The sequence below is a fragment of the Phytophthora cinnamomi genome, assembly GCF_018691715.1.
Source record: "Phytophthora cinnamomi strain GKB4 chromosome Unknown Contig35, whole genome shotgun sequence".
In the NCBI taxonomy this organism is placed as follows: Eukaryota; Oomycota; class Peronosporomycetes; order Peronosporales; family Peronosporaceae; genus Phytophthora; species Phytophthora cinnamomi.
The window spans coordinates 565525-583949 of record NW_027150968.1 but is presented as its reverse complement, the minus strand read 5'-3'; the positions used below and the strand labels follow the sequence as shown (position 1 = coordinate 583949).

At 54.4% G+C, this 18425-nt stretch overlaps 6 protein-coding genes across 7 annotated transcripts; 4 read left to right on the top strand and 2 right to left on the bottom strand.

Annotated features, from left to right (window-relative positions):
• Positions 1-1110: 1110 nt before the first annotated feature.
• Positions 1111-2748, bottom strand: IUM83_17017 (Multidrug/Oligosaccharidyl-lipid/polysaccharide (MOP) Flippase Superfamily; the record flags this gene model as incomplete). The annotated part of the gene is made up of 1 exon (XM_067941941.1): positions 1111-2748. The coding sequence occupies one exon, from the start codon at positions 2746-2748 to the stop codon at positions 1111-1113; it is 1638 nt and encodes a 545-aa protein (XP_067792408.1).
• A 1347-nt stretch (positions 2749-4095) lies between these two features.
• Positions 4096-4924, top strand: IUM83_17016 (uncharacterized protein; the record flags this gene model as incomplete). The annotated part of the gene is made up of 2 exons (XM_067941940.1): positions 4096-4283; positions 4357-4924. 2 exons carry the CDS (start codon positions 4096-4098, stop codon positions 4922-4924), a joined length of 756 nt encoding a protein of 251 aa, XP_067792439.1.
• A 1372-nt stretch (positions 4925-6296) lies between these two features.
• Positions 6297-9356, top strand: IUM83_17015 (uncharacterized protein; the record flags this gene model as incomplete). Its single annotated transcript, XM_067941939.1, has 2 exons — positions 6297-7698; positions 8929-9356. 2 exons carry the CDS (start codon positions 6297-6299, stop codon positions 9354-9356), a joined length of 1830 nt encoding a protein of 609 aa, XP_067792401.1.
• Positions 9357-10917: 1561 nt separating this feature from the next.
• Positions 10918-12961, top strand: IUM83_17014 (uncharacterized protein; the record flags this gene model as incomplete). The annotated part of the gene is made up of 2 exons (XM_067941938.1): positions 10918-12710; positions 12943-12961. The coding sequence occupies 2 exons, from the start codon at positions 10918-10920 to the stop codon at positions 12959-12961; spliced, it is 1812 nt and encodes a 603-aa protein (XP_067792406.1).
• A 1651-nt stretch (positions 12962-14612) lies between these two features.
• IUM83_17013 (Calcium/calmodulin-dependent protein kinase type II subunit alpha) lies at positions 14613-16325 on the bottom strand (the record flags this gene model as incomplete). Of its 2 annotated transcripts, none has more annotated exons than XM_067941936.1 (2): positions 14613-14960; positions 15414-16325. In XM_067941936.1, the coding sequence occupies 2 exons, from the start codon at positions 16323-16325 to the stop codon at positions 14613-14615; spliced, it is 1260 nt and encodes a 419-aa protein (XP_067792365.1). The 2 variants fall into 2 exon arrangements, with proteins under 2 accessions (XP_067792365.1, XP_067792364.1); XM_067941937.1 differs by having other exon boundaries at positions 15414-15872.
• A 1229-nt stretch (positions 16326-17554) lies between these two features.
• IUM83_17012 (uncharacterized protein) lies at positions 17555-17859 on the top strand (the record flags this gene model as incomplete). The annotated part of the gene is made up of 2 exons (XM_067941935.1): positions 17555-17706; positions 17793-17859. The coding sequence occupies 2 exons, from the start codon at positions 17555-17557 to the stop codon at positions 17857-17859; spliced, it is 219 nt and encodes a 72-aa protein (XP_067792366.1).
• Between the last annotated feature and the right edge of the window lie 566 nt (positions 17860-18425).

The window sequence follows — 18425 nt, the reverse complement described above, 5'->3', positions numbered from 1 at the left end:
GGTGCGGGCTGTGTATGTTGATCCGCTTGTCGGGGGCTGCTGGTCAAGGAAGGAGCCTGCGAGTTGCAGCTGCGATACGAGAGCAGCCGTGGCGATGATGTGCCGACGGAAGGGATAATCCCTTCCCATCGCCTTGGGGATTACCGCAGCTTAGATGCGGAATATGAACGAAAGACAGGCGAGACCGAGCGGGTGGAAGCTAGCGCAACATGGCCGAGTTGTTTGACAATAGTCAACGTGGCAGCGCATTTCATCCACCAACTATGCTGCAGAAGGCGAGCTGCAGGCCAGGTATCGATATGGTGGAGATGGAAAACACTGCGCCAGGTTGGGGATAACACTGATAGTGCCCATTTGTAGGAATCCAATATACCCATTTTAGTATTTTTTGGATCAGGATGTTGTAATATCGGGGGGACGGGTGTGACCACCAATTCGTTGAAATATCTGGGGAGAACAGTCCTCCCAGGTACACCAATTGCAAGGCGTTGACGCCATCAACGCTCGTACCCAGCAATTGCTCTAGTAGAATAACGGATATAAGCTCACCGATCTCGACTTCTCTTGTTAGCTTACACACAAATATTTGCTCCTGCTATCATTCGCAGCGTACTCGGCATGGCGACGTTGTCCCAGGGTGCATGGATTATAAAGTGCCCGCTTTGCACGACAATAAAAAAATATACTGGACTGGACTTCCCGACCAGTAGAGTTTTCGTTTGTATGAACAAACCCACACGCTCGTGTAGCTCTGGCCCACAGGCAGGCAAAATACCACATTTTGTATAAAAAAGAAAAGCTAACCACCAAAGGTCGAAACATCTAACACCTGATTGCTTTTCGAGTATTAATTTGCGCAGGTTGGTGGACGATTTTTGTGTGCCGGGACCGCCAAAGGGTCCAGATGACGATCCATGCAGCGGTTGGCCCACAAGGAGGGAACCTGGACCGTGCATGGTCTCAGCGCTTTAATCGATTCTGCATCTGTCGCTGTCGTCAGAACTGCAGCTTTCATACATAACGCTAGCACTGCTTGCAAATGCTGGACCTCGCACCTTGCGTTTGAAATGAAGTGGATCATTAGATTCCGTGAGAGCATATACTCAAACGTTACGCAGCCGCGGATCGCTCCGTATCAACGGCGGGGTGGTGCTGGTGTTGGTGGACACCGTCGTCTACGTGGTCCCATTGATGCACGAGTCCGGATGGCGTCAGGAGCGTCGTCGGGACAGGTGAGGGCAGACCAGTGTTGGCGCCGAGTGCTGTCGTACCGCCTTCGGCAACTGCAACGCTGACTTCCTCTTCTTCGTCCTCCACCTCCATATTCTTTACGGCCTCGCGCGCCATCGCCGCAAAGTCGATCCGGCGCAACACCACCACGTACACGATCAGCTTGAGCACCTCCATGAGGCAGATCGAGTACCAGAGCGCAGCGAAGCCTCCTTCAAGCACGATAGTCAGCACGTAGGCTGCGGGCAATTGGACAAGCCAGGTTGCAAGCGTGCTGGTCCAGGCAGTGATGTGCACCTGGCCCATGGCGGACAGAATCGAGGCAAATACCATTTCAGTCGCCTCAACCATGAACGCGACCACAAAGATCGGAAGCACCGCCACACACACATTTAACAAGTCGCCATCGTTCGTGTACAGCCGGAACACATCAGCGCGGAACAAAAGTGTGACCAACGCGAGCACAGTAACGGTGACCACCGTACATCCAAATCCGAGAATGCTCAGCGTCTTGGCAGCATTCGGGCGGTTGGCACCCAGTAGGTTGGAAACGCGGATCTGCGTTCCCGATCCGAAGCCCCAGAACAGCGCCCAGAGTAAGCGCCAGAAACCCGACACAATAGCGTTCGCTGCGATAATATCGGCTCCCAGCCACGCCGCAATAAGCGAGAGCGCCGACGACGCCACACTGGACACCAAACTGTTGACCGCAGCAGGCGCCGAGTTCTTGTAGAACACGGTCATGCGCTCGCGGGTGAACTCGCTGAAGTCCCAGCCGCCCCACGCCTGCAGGTGCAACTTCTTGTAGACCACGCAGTACCACGTCAGTGCCGTCGGCTGGAACCACGACGCCACCACGGTGGCCAGCGCCGATCCGTCAAACCCGAGGCCCGTCCAGCCGAACGCGCCGTAGATGAAGAGGTAGTTGGCCGCAACGGACACGCCCATCGACAGCGTGCCAACCACCGTGGTGGGCATCATCACGCCCATCGCCTGGAAGTAGAGCCGCAGACACACGTACACGAGGTTGGGCCAGATGGACAACATCAAGATGCGCGCGAAACGGATGCCAAGCCGCACGACCTCCTGGTCGTCCGTGGACGCGCGCAGGCCGAACTCCACGAACCAGTAGTACAGCATGAGCAGCGGCGTGCACAGAGTGACGAGCACGAGGCCCATCTGCAGCCAGATGCCGGTGAGCTTCGCGTTGCCGGCCCCCCAGGCCTGGCCGCAAAGCGTCACGATGGCCGACATGCTGGACCACACCGTCAGCAGCGGCACGGTGGTCCACACGGACGCCAGCGACGCGGCCGCCAGCTCCGTCGTGCCCAGGTGCCCCAGGAACGCGTAGTCGATCGAGTACAGCGCGATGCGTGCGAACGTGGCCAGCGACACCTGCAACGCGATGGAGGACAGGCCCAGGAACTCCTGCTTCACGTCCACGGGCTGCTCCTTGGCAGCACTGGAGCTCGTGGGCAGCAGTGGAGACTTCTCGCTCCGGTTGTCGTGGGGCGCCATGCTGCTGCGGAGCTGGGGGTTTGTGCTACGGCGGGCGAGACGGAGAATGGACCGGAGAGACGGTGGCTGCTAGGCCGGGACCGTCGACACCTCACAATCGACGGGGACTCATCAGATGCAGATGATGTCTGCGAGGTACAAGTATGTGCCAATGACGGACACAGGGATTGGTAGTAATATCGACTGTATCCCTACGAGACGATTTTTATTTTACTAACCGAGTATAGTATTATTTTGGGCGTGGAAATGTATTACTACTCAAAGTAGTTAATAATAGTAAAATAAAACTACTAAAACGGCTTTACCACAGATTCCGCTCACATTTCCTCATCCGTTCAATCTCTTCGTCATCGAGATGAAGAACTAGCTCGTGCTAGGCTCGCTGATTGCTCATACGCGTGCGGAGAGGACTCATTACAAACGAACCTGTCGAAAAGACTCTCTCTTGAAAAGCTGTTGAGAACCAACGCCCCAGCCATACTCGAACGAGCAGTGCTACGGTCGGTAAGGTCTGTGCACCAGTGTCAACGAACCATGGACGAACGTCGACGAATTCACGCTGCGTCCCGATATCGGGAGGGTTTGTGATGGCCAATATCAGCCGGAATCTCGACACCAGCTTTACGACTCGCAGTTGCTTGAGTAAGTTGTCAGATTTCGCGAGAGTAGCTTCATCCACCTCCGTAGCCTGACGCGGCACAGATATCCCTTGACTGTTTGCTGGGGAGGGTTCCTCCTCCGGTTGATCGTTATTCCTGGAGGTTAGAACGCCCGCTGGACCGCAAAATCTACGCATAGATGTGACCACGCTAGATGCTGGCAAACCACGGGCCCTAGTATTGCTGGCCGTACTGTTTGGAAAGATCAACCTCACCCCAAAGTTTGTTGCTGCAGTCATGATGAACAGGATGACCGCAGATACAACACGGCGCCGTACCCGTCCCATCAGGCAAAGAGCAATTGGCCTTGGAGCAACTCATCGGACCCGGTTGCGATCTTCAGGGAGGAAAACGAAAATGAGCGGGAGGATACGACGAAGCAGCTCGGCAACCACCTGTTTGCCACCCATTGCGAGCGTCCTTTAAGATATTGACCTTGAACTTCATCCTGGAATTTAGTAGGATTTCTAGTAGTTTTTAGTACTAATATCGTGTATTTTTTACTACGTTTATCTTAGTACTAACGAATATACTTAGAATTTATATTAATGTTATTAGTATTTGTGACATAATATTAATAGTGTGTAGTACATCTTGATTTTACTACCAGTACTCTTCGGACAAAAAATTGTGGATGTGTGTGGCGCACATTGTGGAGCTCATTTTTTGGGACACTTTTTGGCATCTGATGCCGCCGCACCACCTAGCGCAGAAGATCCTCGTCGTCTTCGTGGACGGCGAGGGCGCCGCTGCCTGCTCCTCCGCGTTCGACGATGTAGCTGCACGCGGCAGCAGTGGCTTCCTCGTGCTGGCGGAGCCCAAGACCAGCGACCTGGCGGCGCTGCTGGGCGTCCAGGGAGAAGGGGGCCGCATCGCGTGAGTCGATGGATCTATCGTGGAAATGGGTCTAATTGCGTCTAATAATCGGTCACTTCTTGTCTGATAATAGGTACTCAAAGATGCCCATTTCCTTCTTCAGCGCGTCTGATTCCGCACTTCAACTTGCTACAACTGCAGGGGTACAATTCGTGCACAACATTGCAGACTCAGATCGAGACGCCGCCAAGAATCAGATCACGGCGCTGCTGGCCGACCCGGAGATCCCCAGAGCGTTGGCCTTCGTGCACGTCGACGCCAAGCAGTCCTCTGGCCACTGGGTGCATGAGCTCGTGGCGGAGCTGGCCACGCAGCAGCAAGAGGGCGGCAGCAGCAGGTTCTTCGTGTCGGTCGTGCAGACGGCCCGCCACCGCGTGGCAGAGCCAAAGGATCCTCACCCTCTGCGCCCGCAGCAGAGCTACCGGAAGTGGGACCACGCGTACTCGCAGCACGAGACGGAGGGAGCTCCGCGGCGCCTCGTGTTCGCCAGCCTGTACCAGGACCAGACGCGCCGTGACGGCGTGCAATCCTTCAATGAAGACGAGGTCGACAAGCTCGGGGCTTACGGCGCCATGGACGCCCGCGTGTTTATGAAGGAGATGGCGTTCCGTCTTGGGTGCGCTCCTAAGTACGGCGCGTGAGCTTGTCTGGTGGTCAGCAGCAGCTCCAAAAGGGCAGGTTACATCAAAGAAAAGCCGTTCGTTACGTTCGTTATGTGTGCGTAAGTGATGAACTTCCTGTTTGCAACAAGCAGCTGCAGCTCAACTCGAGGCGAGTTCCAGCACGTGTCTCCAGCGGCCCGGGAAGCACGCAGCGGACTTCATTGGACACATCGCAGCCTGTCGTCATGTGAGCGGATCCTATTTCCTGGATGGCGATATAGCATAATTGACGCTTCTGCGAGTCGAGGAAGACAAATGTGCTTGAACTGAACTAAGGCCATGCATTCAGGGGACTTTGCTGGCTTAGGTCAACCGATGGCTACATACTAGAAGCTCGTTTGGACAAAGTCTCTAGCAGAAGATTCGTGGATATCCACAGCACAGAGTTGGTGGTCCCGTTAGATTTTTGGATCTTCCCAACGGGCCGCAACGCCTGAGGCCGCCCGCCACCTTGAGAGTAAATTACCGATGCGACACCAAAGTCCATTGCTGCACACCTCCAACTCACGCGGCTGCTCTGCGCGTCACGTACATGTATATCTCTCCTCATAAGGCACACCTCGACAGCGTGGCGAATACCTAAGCGCCCGGTGTATATCTTCTTGATGCCGACATCATTTCGAGTGAGTGGCTCAAATCAGCTGACGGCAGCTCAAACGAGGCGCGCAGGTCGGTCGGATCCTCGACTTAAATCGGTTGAAGTCGAGCCATCGAGTTCAGCTCGCCGACAGCCTCGCCGGTCGTTCATTCCGGAATTCGCCACCAAGACCACAACTGGAGCCAAGCCATGGACGTCGTGACCGTCGTGGACTTGCTGCGCCGGATCTACTTGCTGCGCAATGCGATCATCCGCCAGCGCCGCGTCAACCGGCGGACGTATGTGCGGATGATGGAGATCTACTTCGTGCTGCAGTCATCGGAAGCGGTGGTAACCAACGGCACGATGCGGCGCACCGCCGCGCTCGAGAAGTTCTCCGCGGCGGCGATCAATTTCTGGCAGTACCTGCAGAAGTATAATCGTATGTGCCGACTCGTCCGGTTATTCAAGTTCGTGGCCATGGAGGAGCAGCGGCTCACGATCGTGGAAGAGATCGACCAGCTCTTCCGGATGTTGAACCTCGCCACGGCTGTGACGGTCATGACCAGCGCAGCGGATGCATCCAGGAACGCAAAGATGCTGTTTGAGACGCTTGAGAACATGCATGGCGACATTAAACTCACTCACGAAGAAATCTTGAAGGTGTTGTTCACCGACAAGCAGCGTAGTGACATGAAGTTACAGAGGATTGTACTTGACAATGATGTTGTCGATCGAGTGGGTGTAGATCGAGTTCTGGTCCACCAAGTGTCGATGCTGTCGTACAATGGCGCACTGGAAACAGCTGACCCACTTCACATAGTAGAGGGTAGTCCGAGGGCGGTGGACGGCGGTAACACGATGGTCAAAACGGAGTGGGGCGTCAGAAGTGACGAAGTGGAGGAAGAGTCACCAGTCTACACGAATGAATTGGAGTCGATTACAGCCGATGTTGTGCCTAGAACGAGGATGCCGACCGTTCAGGAAGTTTTGGGGGATATTAACCCGGCTGCCGCTCACGAAGATAAGGAGGGGGAGGAGAAAGAACCGAGCATTCGGCAGCTTACTCCGGCGCAAGACGTTGCTGACGAGCCGACAGATGAGAACAAGTCAAGCTGCCACGAAGAGCCTGCACCGATCCAAAACACCGTCGACAAAGCCGTTGAGAGTAAGAATAAGGAAGAAGAAAGAGAGCCAAGCTCCCAACAGTGTGCGTCGGTCCCAGCCACTGTCGACAACGTGATTGACGAGGAGGAGGAGAAAGGAGAAAACGAACAGCAGTCGTTGATTCGACCCAGTGTTGATGAGTCAATTGAAGAACAGGAGGAACAAGAGATCGAACCAAGAGACGAACAGCTAGACGAGATGGTTGAGGGCAAGGAACACGAAGGGAATGAAGTGAGCATTGAGCAGCCTGCATCGATGCAAGATTCGGCCGACGAGGTTCTTGACGAAAACGAGACAGAGGAGAATGGAGAAGCGAGTGACCAGCATCCTGCTGAGGTAGTTGAGGGCAAAGATCTAAGTGGCAACCATAGTGCGAGGATTCAAGCCACCACTGACGACGCCATAGAAACGGAGGAGAACAATCTAAGTGACCAGCAGTCTCGAGTGGCGGTTGATGACAAGGATATAGAAACCGTTGAGCACGAACAAATAGAGAAGAATGGACCGAAAAGTTCGCAGCCTGCACCGACGAGAGATACCGCTGATGAGATGGTTGAAGACGAGAGAGAAAAGGAGAGCGGACCTAGTACTGAGAAGTCTGACGTGCTAGTTGAGGTAGCCAAAGCGGAGGAGAATGAACCAAGCGATGACCAAAGTGCGGTGATGCAAGACACAACCAATTACGAGGTTGAAGAGGATGTTCAAGCTACAGATGACGAGGTGGTTGAAGAGGAAAAAGGAGAGGAGGACGAATCAATTTCTGGGCAGCCTGAACCGATGACCGGTGAACCGATTTACGATCAGATCGAGGAGATGGTCGAAAACAATGAGGGGAATGAAGCTAATAGCCTGCGCTCAGCATCTTTTTCAGACACCACAACGGACGAGGAGACCGACGAGGTTTATCAAGTTCGTCTTGAACCTTCTTCCGTTGCGCTTCTCATTCAGCGGCTGGGCTCTGACCAAGTACCCGCGCAGCAACAAGAGGACACCCTGCTGGACCTCCTTGGTATGTGCGTCACCCACACTAACCGAGTTCAAATTTACAAGACCAAGGGCATCCCAGTTCTCACGAACTTGGTACGCAACGGCGAGACGTTCCTCACTCAGTTGTATGCCTTGCACTGTCTGAGTTGGTTCACGTTCTCCTTCTCCAAGATTCGTGAATATGAATTCGAGGAGCTACACAGTCATGTTCGTGAGCCTACGCACGTGGAAATGCTCACTCTTCTGCATGAACTTCAGTCCTGCGATGATGGAGTGAAAGAACGTGCAGCGTTGCAGTGCTCTTGCATGGCAACACGTGGGGTCGCCGACGCACTACGCCAAGTTGGTGTTCTGCCGCTACTTATCGATCTGCTCAAGAACGGCACCACCAACCAGAAACTGTGGGCGACCGAGGCGCTACTGACTCTCGCAAGCGACAACGATGAAAACTGTGTGGCGATCACGCGTGGAGGAGCCATCCCGCTTCTGGTTTCTCTCTTGCGGACTGGCACCGACATGCACAAGCAAGAAGCAGCTTATGCACTAGGAAACCTGGCTGCAAACAATGAGGTGAATCGTGCTAAAATCGCTCGTGAAGGCGCGATTCCTCCGTTGGTGAAGTTTGTCAAATCGGTGACAGATGCGCAGAACCAGTGGGCGGTGTTCGCTTTGGGATGTCTTTCATTGAACAACGAGGAGAATCGAGTGTTGATTGCTCAGGAAGGTGCTATCCGCCCGCTTGTCGAGCTGCTACGTGTTGGAAAGCGCGGACAGAAGCAGTGGGCAGCGTACACGCTCGGCAATCTTGCACAGAACGACGCCAACCTTGAGGAGATCACTCTGGAAGGTGCCATTGCACCGCTGATCCAGTTACTGAAATCCGGAACGGTCATGCAAAAGCAGCGAGCAGCGTTCGCATTGGGGAACTTGGCGTGCGATAACGATATGGCGGCGGACTTTGACGAGGCTATATTACCGCTTGTCGACCTAGTGCGAATGGGATCTGATACCCAGAAGGAGGACGCTGCGTACACGTTGGGGAACCTCGCCGCCAACAACGATGCCAGGCGTGCTGAGATCGGACGTAAAGGAGCTATCACACCGTTGGTGAATCTGCTCAAGACGGGGGATGGCGACCAGAAGCAATGGGCAGCATTCGCGCTGAGGTGGCTTGCTTACGACAATGAGTCGAACCGCGAAGCTATTGTGGATGAGGGAGCCATTTCAGCTCTGGCTGCTCTCATGGAGGAAGGGACCGATGATCAAAAAGAGGAGGCCGCTCGTGCACTTGAACACCTCGTCGTGAAGAGTGATACGACCGTCGACACGTTCATCTCCGACCGAATCAAGACACAGTTGATGGGATACTTCACTGCCGATGCAATTTTGCAGCGTGCCGACGTAGCTGCTGCAGTGGCTCTCGACACCCTGGGAGCTGTGCTGGAGGGTGCTGCCCTAGACTCTGACGAGGAGAACGAGTCAAATACCCACCACAAAGTCCAGGACTCTTCTGCAGATCCGAAAGAAGCAAACAACCCGCGCACCCTGGGAGCTGTGCTGGAGGGTGCTGCCCTAGACTCTGACGAGGAGAACGAGTCAAATACCCACCACAAAAGCCAGGACCCCTCTGCAGACCCGAAAGAAGCAAACAGCCCGCACATCATTGCTGGTGCGTGGTAGCTGCATGTTGTTAGTGTTCTTCATAACTACGAATCCACTGTCATCGCGTGAGTCTGAATACGATGTTCGAGCCCGCCTCTTTTATCGTTTATTTACTTGGTACGTCGTCGCAAGATGGGGCTACTGGTGATTTTTTCTCCTGTAAGTTCGCGGAGATCCTAGGATGATCGGCTCGTGGTATTTTTCATTGACAACCTTTTCGCGGGCTGAAGGGCAGAATCAGAATTAGAAACCTAATTTCTATTTATGTCAGGTCTTTTTTTTAAATAGAACTTACAAATTACCGTTCAAAAAATATGGCTGATCAAGGTCTGTGGGCTCGACATAAGCAGATCGCAATGTAGTATCGACCGAGGTGGAGGAACCCCGCGGTGCCTGGAGAAGACGGCGGTTTGAGCCTGTACCGTATGCGACCGTTCGTCAGTACCGTAGTGCAGAGGACCATGTCATCAAGCAATCGTGCTCCTTTCATGGTTGGTGGTTATTTCTTCATCACAAGTTGTGATCCACAACAAGCTCACTTTGGATGGTGGGGAGCGATACACTGTTCGGTAGGGAGGAAGGCATTTTCCAGCATCGTGCGCCCGAAAATTGGATCTGGTCGGACAGGGATGGCGGGCCGTCATCACAAGAGCAAATTCTATTTCTGGCAGTTAACAGTTTCCTAATTTGGCCAGAGTGGTGTTGAGGTGGATTTCATTATTTTTTGCTTTCGCTGTTTCTCATAACCCGGCTGGCGGCAATGTGGCACCACGTTGACTCATGTTGCCCTGGAAGGCGTAGGCAAGTGGACTAACGCTATGCTAGTATCGCGTATCTATACGCTATGATTCGTGACTCGCACTGCAAGTGAAAGCTTGGCACGAGGCGAAGTCCACGAGTACAGTGGTGGTCGTGGACTTCAGTGGTGGCACGCCGCTAGTACACACACGCGGCTTGTGCCAGCCGTGGACTGGTGATGCATGGACGCTTGGGATTTTCCGGTAGAAGGTGCAAGGGGGGACGATAAAAAGTGATCAAGTGATCCCGTGAGCACTTTAGAATTTTTGGGTCTTCCCGAGGCACTGAGTCAAAGCGACGGCTGCTGTCGGCCACCAATGTTTGCTGAAAAATATCTTGCTCTACTTGCTGGCAAATACTTGGTGCTTCCCAACTGAAGATCATCGCCGCCACCAACGCCACCACTAGCATATCGGTTTCCCGCATTGTGTTTGCATGCGTCTCGGTCCAAAGCCAACCGGTTTAACTGCATCCGACACCTGCACAGTGTCAGGCTTGCGCTTCCGTGCCAAGCTACGGATGACGGCAGCAATGCAGCTCTTCCCTCACTGCCGACGGTCTCAAGTGACCCCGAGGCCGTTAAATATCAGCTGGCGATCGGGCAAACGAGACGGCCGTAGGTCCCCAAAGCGGTCCGCTTTGAAGTCCACCACCGAGTCTCTCGGCGAGACTCTCTCCACCGAGCCTCACCATTTTCCGTGCCTGGCAGCGCGTCCATTCCGGAATTCGCCTCCAAGCCTTCAAGCTCTCGACTGGGACCTGCTAGTTCAAGCGCACCGTCATGGACCTCGCGCTGAACATCGTGGATGTGCTGCGTCAGATCTACGAGCTGCGCGATGCGATCCGTCGCCAGCGGCACGTGAACCGCCGCACGTACCTGCGCATGATGGAGATCTACGTGGAGCTGCAGTCGTCCGAGGGCATCCAGGCCAACGCCACGCTGCAACGCACCGCCACGCTGGACAAGTTCTCGTCCGCCGTGACCAAGTTCCTGCTGTACCTGCAGAAGTACAATGACATGCACAAGGTCGTCCGCATGTTCAAGTTTGCCACCATGGAGGAGCAGCGCCTCAAGATCGTGGACGAGATCGACCAGCTCTACCGCATGCTCAACCTCGCCACGGCCGTGGCGGTGATGAACGGGGCGGCCGCCGCTGCTTCGAACGCCACGAGCCTGTTCGCCAAGCTCGAGGACATGCACGGCGACATCAGACTCACGCACGACCAGATCCACGCGGCGCTGCTCGCGGACAAGCGGCGCATTGTGGTGCCCCGGAAGAGGTTTCTGGGGGATCACGAGCCTGTCCTGGAGAAAAGTACTGCCGGTCGAGTGGGCGTGGACAGGATCCTGATCCGTCAAGTCCCGATACTGAAGAAGTACGCCCCTGCTGCGGTCTACGCAGTGAAGGAAGAGTTCCCACCTCAGGATGACCCGACGGTCGAGTATGACATGATGGAGGAGAAATCGCCGGTCGTCCCTGCAATGCAGTGGGGAGAAACCAAACGGAGTGCTGTCGCCAATGAGGCGGAGGAGAAGGCGTCGGTCGAGATGAAGGCTGAAATGCAGCCGGGTACGGCTGATGTCGTGGTTGGAACGAAGGTGCAGGCTGTCCAGAGGGTCGAGTTGGAAGATCTGAAGCACTTCACCGCTTACGACGACGAAGAGGAGAAAGAACCGAACAACCGGCAGCTAACTCCATTGCAAGAGGTAACTGAAGGAATGGAGAAGGAGGAGAGCAAGCCAAGCTGCGATGAACCTGGCCTGGTCCGAAGCACTGACGACGAGATGATCAGTGAAAAACAGGGAGAGAACATGGAGCCAGGTGACCAGCAGTTTGTATTGATCCAAGAGAGTGCTGACAAGGCGGTTGATGAGAAGGAGGAAGAAGTCGCGTCAGGTGGGCGGCAGTCGTCGCACGTAGATGACTCGGTCGAGGTGACCGACGATGAGACGGTCAAAACGAGCAATGAGCAGGAAGAAGTGATGCGAGATACCGGCGACGATGTCACCGACGCAGATGGACCAGAAGCGAACGATACGAGGGTTCAGCAGTCTGACGAGGAGGCCGTAATCTCGCCGACCGCACCTCAAGCCGACCCTGAGGAAGCAGAGGAGAATGACCCAACAACCCAGCAACTGACACAAGACACTGTCGACGAGGCGCACGAACCGAGCATCGAACAGTCTGATGTATTCGTTGAAGTATACGATGAAGTCGTGGAGAGCCTGCCTGGTGGTGGCCAAGTTGGCACTTCCAATGAGGCGGTTGAGGAGATCAATGCAGTCAGCGCCGAACAGCTTTCCCTGAAAGTCGAAGAGATGATTGATGAACCAACCCAGCAGCCGGATGAGGTTATTGAAGACATTGAGGAGGATGAAACGAGCAGCCAACATTCCGAGTTGTTATCAGACACCACCGACGAGACCGACGCGGAGACGGATGACTTCCAGCCCGAGGCAAGTATTTCGGTTAGTTTGAATCATTCTTCCGTTCCGCTGCTCGTTCAGCGACTGGGCTTTGACCAAGTACCCGCGCAGCAACAAGAGGACACCCTGCTTGATCTCCTTCGCATGTGCGTCACCCACACTAACCGCGTTCAAATTTACAAGACCAAGGGCATTCCAGTTCTCACGAACTTGGTACGCAACGGCGAGACGTTCCTCACTCAGTTGTATGCCTTGCACTGTCTGAGTTGGTTCACGTTCTCCTTCTCCAAGATTCGCGAAGACGAATTCGAGGAGCTACACAGTCATGTTCGCGAGCCTACGCACGTGGAAATGCTCACTCTTCTGCATGAACTTCAGTCCTGCGATGATGGAGTGAAAGAACGTGCAGCGTTGCAGTGCTCTTGCATGGCAACACGTGGGGTCGCCGACGCACTACGCCAAGTTGGTGTTCTGCCGCTACTTATCGATCTGCTCAAGAACGGCACCACCAACCAGAAACTGTGGGCGACCGAGGCGCTACTGACTCTCGCAAGCGACAATGATGAAAACTGTGTGGCGATCACGCGTGGAGGAGCCATCCCGCTTCTGGTTTCTCTCTTGCGGACTGGCACCGACATGCACAAGCAAGAAGCAGCCTATGCCCTAGGAAATCTGGCTGCAAACAATGAGGTGAATCGTGCTAAAATCGCTCGTGAAGGTGCGATTCCTCCGATGGTAGAGTTTGTCAAGTCGGTGACAGATGCGCAGAACCAGTGGGCGGTGTTCGCTTTGGGATGTCTTTCATTGAACAACGAGGAGAATCGAGTGTTGATTGCTCAGGAAGGTGCTATCCGCCCGCTTGTCGAGCTGCTACGTGTTGGAAAGCGCGGACAGAAGCAGTGGGCAGCGTACACGCTCGGCAATCTTGCACAGAACGACGCCAACCTTGAGGAGATCACTCTGGAAGGTGCCATTGCACCGCTGATCCAGTTACTGAAATCCGGAACGGTCATGCAAAAGCAGCGAGCAGCGTTCGCATTGGGGAACTTGGCGTGCGATAACGATATGGCGGCGGACTTTGACGAGGCTATATTACCGCTTGTCGACCTAGTGCGAATGGGATCTGATACCCAGAAGGAGGACGCTGCGTACACGTTGGGGAACCTCGCCGCCAACAACGATGCCAGGCGTGCTGAGATCGGACGTAAAGGAGCTATCACACCGTTGGTGAATCTGCTCAAGACGGGGGATGGCGACCAGAAGCAATGGGCAGCATTCGCGCTGAGGTGGCTTGCTTACGACAATGAGTCGAACCGCGCGGCAATTGTGGAAGTCGGAGCCATTGCATCTCTGACTGTTCTCATGGAAGAAGGGACGGATGATCAAAAAAAGGAGGCGGCTCATGCGCTTGAACACCTCGACGTCAAGAATGATGCGACTGTTGACACGTTCATCTCCGACCGAATCAAGACACAGCTGATGGGATACTTCAATGCCGATGCAATCTCGCAGAACGCGAATGTAGCTACTACGGCAGCTCTAAACACACTGGGAACCGTCCGTGAGGGTGTCCTACCGCTTTTTCGCCGGTTCATGAAGGCTGATGCTGAGGCCGAGAATGAATCAGCCTCGCAGAATGGTGCGCGTGCAACTCCAAAAGCAGCGAACAAAGTGCATGACATGGCTGGTGCTTGGTAAAGCCAAGATCATTTATTTGTTTTCCGTAATATACAAATCCAACAATTAACATGACACTCTTCTGCATTCATTCACTCACATGCGAGTTCAGTTCTTGCATTTAGACCGCTCGAGCTGAAAACGTGTATCCACGAGTTTGAGGGACCACTCTACATCGCTGTTCATGCAACACCTAGCGACGGGAAAGGAGCTCAATGAATGACACAGAAAAAAACTTCCTGATTTCACGGAAGTGATACATTTTCGTATTACTAGCATACTCTACAATCAATTTACAATTGGTGCCGCGATGTGATGAACAAGGAGCCGACCTTCACAGATTCCAGCCCTTCCATCCCCTTCGGGTCGGCTCACGATTGAGGAGAAAATTGGGTGGACTCCAAAGCAAAGCGTCGCAGTTGCGTCTCCAACCCCGAGAAATCTAAAGCTGCGATTTCTTGGATGTAGAAGTGCGGATTTCGGTGCACGTCTTGACGACCGTAGCACTTTTGGTTCTGCTCGAACTCGAAGTCTAAAACGAACGTCTGAATGGAGTAGTAGCGTCGACTCGATCCCTTGTGGAAGCGCATGAGGTGCGTCCAAATCGCAGGGTCTGCATACCTCTCCACAGGAGCGGAGACAACCTCCACTGCATCCACAGTCTTTTCGTGCAAGCTCTCTTCCTTAGCTTCATCCGTAAATGTACCCGTGAGTTTGTGCTGATTGCGGTGCATAAAGAGCACATGTCCATCCGCATCATGCTGGACCATGGTCATTCCACAGAAGTCGGAGCGAAGGAAGGCGTCGTACACCGTTCCAGCCATACCAGGAGGACTCTGAATCATGGTGAACGGAACGTCTAACTTCAGCCACGCCAAACGGAACAAATCCTTGTCACCCCACACGAGCCTCCACGTCGACAAAAAGTCTGGTCGGTGGAGAGCGTAAAACTTCACGAGCTCGAGCGGCGCAGCGTGGCGCTTGCGGTCCACCACGAGTTGGCCGCTCTCCTGTTCAAACATGTCGACGAACGGCATGTCGAGCAGTTGCCACAGCAGCGAGTTCTCGTGAACGCCGAAAATCGTCGACCCAGGGTGCCAGAAGTCCGGCCAGAAAATCGCGCCGGTCTTCACAAACTCGGGCGAGTCGAACAGGAACGTCGGGTCACGCACTGGGACATTGTCGGCATCCAGGAACAGCAGCCTGTCAAACGTGCTGTGGTAAATCGCGTGGATTTTCGCCACAAACCGCGTCGCCATGGGGTCATGGATCTCCTGGAACGTGACGTTGCCCTGCATCGCAGCCAGGTGCCTCAGCGGCTTGAGCATCACGTCGTCCGGATGGATCTCGTCCGGTCGGAACCAAATCTCCACCGGCAGACGGCAGTCCAAAACCTCGCGCAACACTCGAACCGCAGCGTACGCACTCGCCAGAAGCTTCGGGTAGACCACCATGACGATCCCGTCACGCGGTGGGTCCTCCTTCTCCCCCACATTCGGCAGCTTGAAACTCGGCGCCAGCGCCGCCTGCGACTTGATGTGCGCTTGCACCCGGAAGTTGACGAACTCCTGCGCGTCATCGCACCGGAAGGGCACGTTGTGCCGAGGCAAACTGTTGCATTGTCTCTTCATGACTCGGAACCTCTCGCCGGTTCTGGCGTCCTCCACCTCGCAGTAGCCGCTCTCCCCCTTGGACACAACCTGCGAGCAGTTCTGGTCGTTCTCCGGTTGTCTGGCACCGTCAGGGTCGCACCCGCGCGTAGCTCTCCACCCGATGCACTTGAGCTCGCGAGCGGCGACGACCCCCGACGGGAAGTCCGTGAGCTCCATTGGCAGCCGCTCCACCGCAGACAAAAGCGTGGGCACGCCGACGCTTTCGAGCCTTCCTCGGCTCTTCTCGATCAGCGACACGTCCAGGCGAGACGTGAAGGCGCCGATGCGGTGCGCCGACCAGAGCAGCATCGCCGCCGCGTAGAGCACCGTGCCCAGTAGCAGCACTCGACGTGTGGGGGGTTTGCATGTGGAGAGCTCGTGCTTCTCCGGAGCTGAGACCGACTTCTCCTCTTCGGTTGAATGTGGTGCCATGGCTGCGCGCAATGGGCGAGTGGGCAAGTGGAGGGGGATTTGAGTGTCTGTCGGCCGGTTGTGGTGCACAGCTCTCCCTGCGAGCGATAATGGCAGTGGCAGCCGTTGCGTGTGGGGGCTGGATTCCGTAACGGTTTTGCGCGACTGGAGAGATTCGAGCCGGCGGGAAGGGTGCATGTACAGTGCAGGAGGCAGAGGAGAGTGCGGTAAGGCGCACGCAACGTCTCGACTTTGTGGACTACAGGAGTTGAAGCACCGGTCAACAATATTCACGTGCGACTCGGTACAGGAGCAGCAAGATCAACTCTGGCGAAGAGCCCGTTGTATTGTTGTGTGCACAATGATCCGTCGTTTACTTGCTCATTGGCGGTGATCCTGATCGCCACGACCGCTACAGCAAACGACTCACGTGGCTTGACAGATCGGTCGTCATAGCTGCGGTTGCGAGATGTAAATCTTCAATAGGAATCGTCGAGCTGTGCCAACGCTTTAGGCGGGGCGATGGATCGCTCATCCTCATCACTTCGATTCTCTAGTTACATGCTAATGTCGTGATCGCCCGAGTTGCCCCTGGAAGCCGCTGAAGAAGACTCGATCACCTTGGGTGCTGTTCTAACTTTCATGGCGCTGAAGTCGGGGTCTTTCCGGCAGTAGCTGAGCCCAGTGATGGAGACACAGCAAACGAGAGCACCAGGAACACCAGTGTGCCTGCTACCGACATAGTTAAAGGCTCCCACACCGCAAGCGGCAGCCGATCGGCTTTGTGCCGAGGTGACTCACCTGGAAAGTGGCTGAAGGACGCTGAAGCCGACAGCGTCAAACTCGACGCGTTGAAACTGGCAAACCAGGAGCCTTCGAGGAATCTCGGATGAACAAAGCTTGGAGAGAAATGACAGCACTCCACCGACTGCTCGCTACGACGTCTCGATTGCGTGGCAGATCAATCGAAAACAATTCGCGACATCAAACGGATTTTGCAGCGACGAGCTCGACGGCAGGTATGCGAGCTGAACTCCATCTCATTGGTGTAGCTCGCTAACGTGCAGTATGGACTGTGGTTTACACAGGTCGAAATTGTTGGTTTGGCCTCCCGACCCATTCGTGTTGGCTCAAACACGATGGCTTACGGGCACGCGGCTGTGATCAACAAACTCTGTAACGAAGTAGGGCAGTTGTACGCGAACTGCGACCGCGCGTTCCAGTAAAAGGTTTTTCGCATCGTCGATACGATGGCTCCTAGCTGTCGAATTGATGAGATCACCTCGGCAATCGCGACGACGCAGATCACGTCAAGTCTTTTGATCCCGTTAGATCTTCCAGAGATCCAGGACGTGATGATGAATAACGACGAAACGCTGTGCAGGCAGACGGAATTCTTTCGGTACGATGTACGATTCATCCCGTGGAAAACAGTGATTGTATAATCTTACTGAGGCGATTTTGTATGTTTTCTGGATCCTATGACAGAGGTCAATTGAATGGACTGGTGCTCTCCTTCGTCTGTATCATGTATTATACAGTGAAAACCACTTAAGACTGGTTGGCTTTCACGTCCTCAGAAAGTTTGTTGAGGGTGAACGCCTAGTGGCAATCGACTGCTGCGCTGCCCATCCTCTAAACTCTGACGGTACGAGAATCGACGGTGTTACTTACCACGAGCAAGCGCAGTAGTTGCATCTACAGTAATTTCATTCGGCAATACCCACCAAGAAAGGTATTTTATCGTACAGTAACTACTGTTCTAGATGCTTTGCGAGATATTTTATGGCCCCAGGCGTAGTGAGTTGTGCTAGTGCCCTTCCCTCGTACGAAGCCAGCGCGAGCCGATCTCGGGACGTGGCAAACAAGGAAGATTTGATTAGTTGAGGCTAAAAATCCTACGGCCCGGAATCGCTGGTAGGGCTCGTACAAAAACGAATGTTATCCTGATCGTTTCACAAAGATGCAAGCAAACACAGGAACGATCTCTTGAGTTCCGATCACTACGGGATTTGGACCTCTTCACTGAATGATCACTCATCCCTAGCGCGTTCTCAGACTAGTCACTCTCTGCAGCCTAGTAAGTACTTTGAAGTATGTGTTGGCGAATTCTCGAAGGCC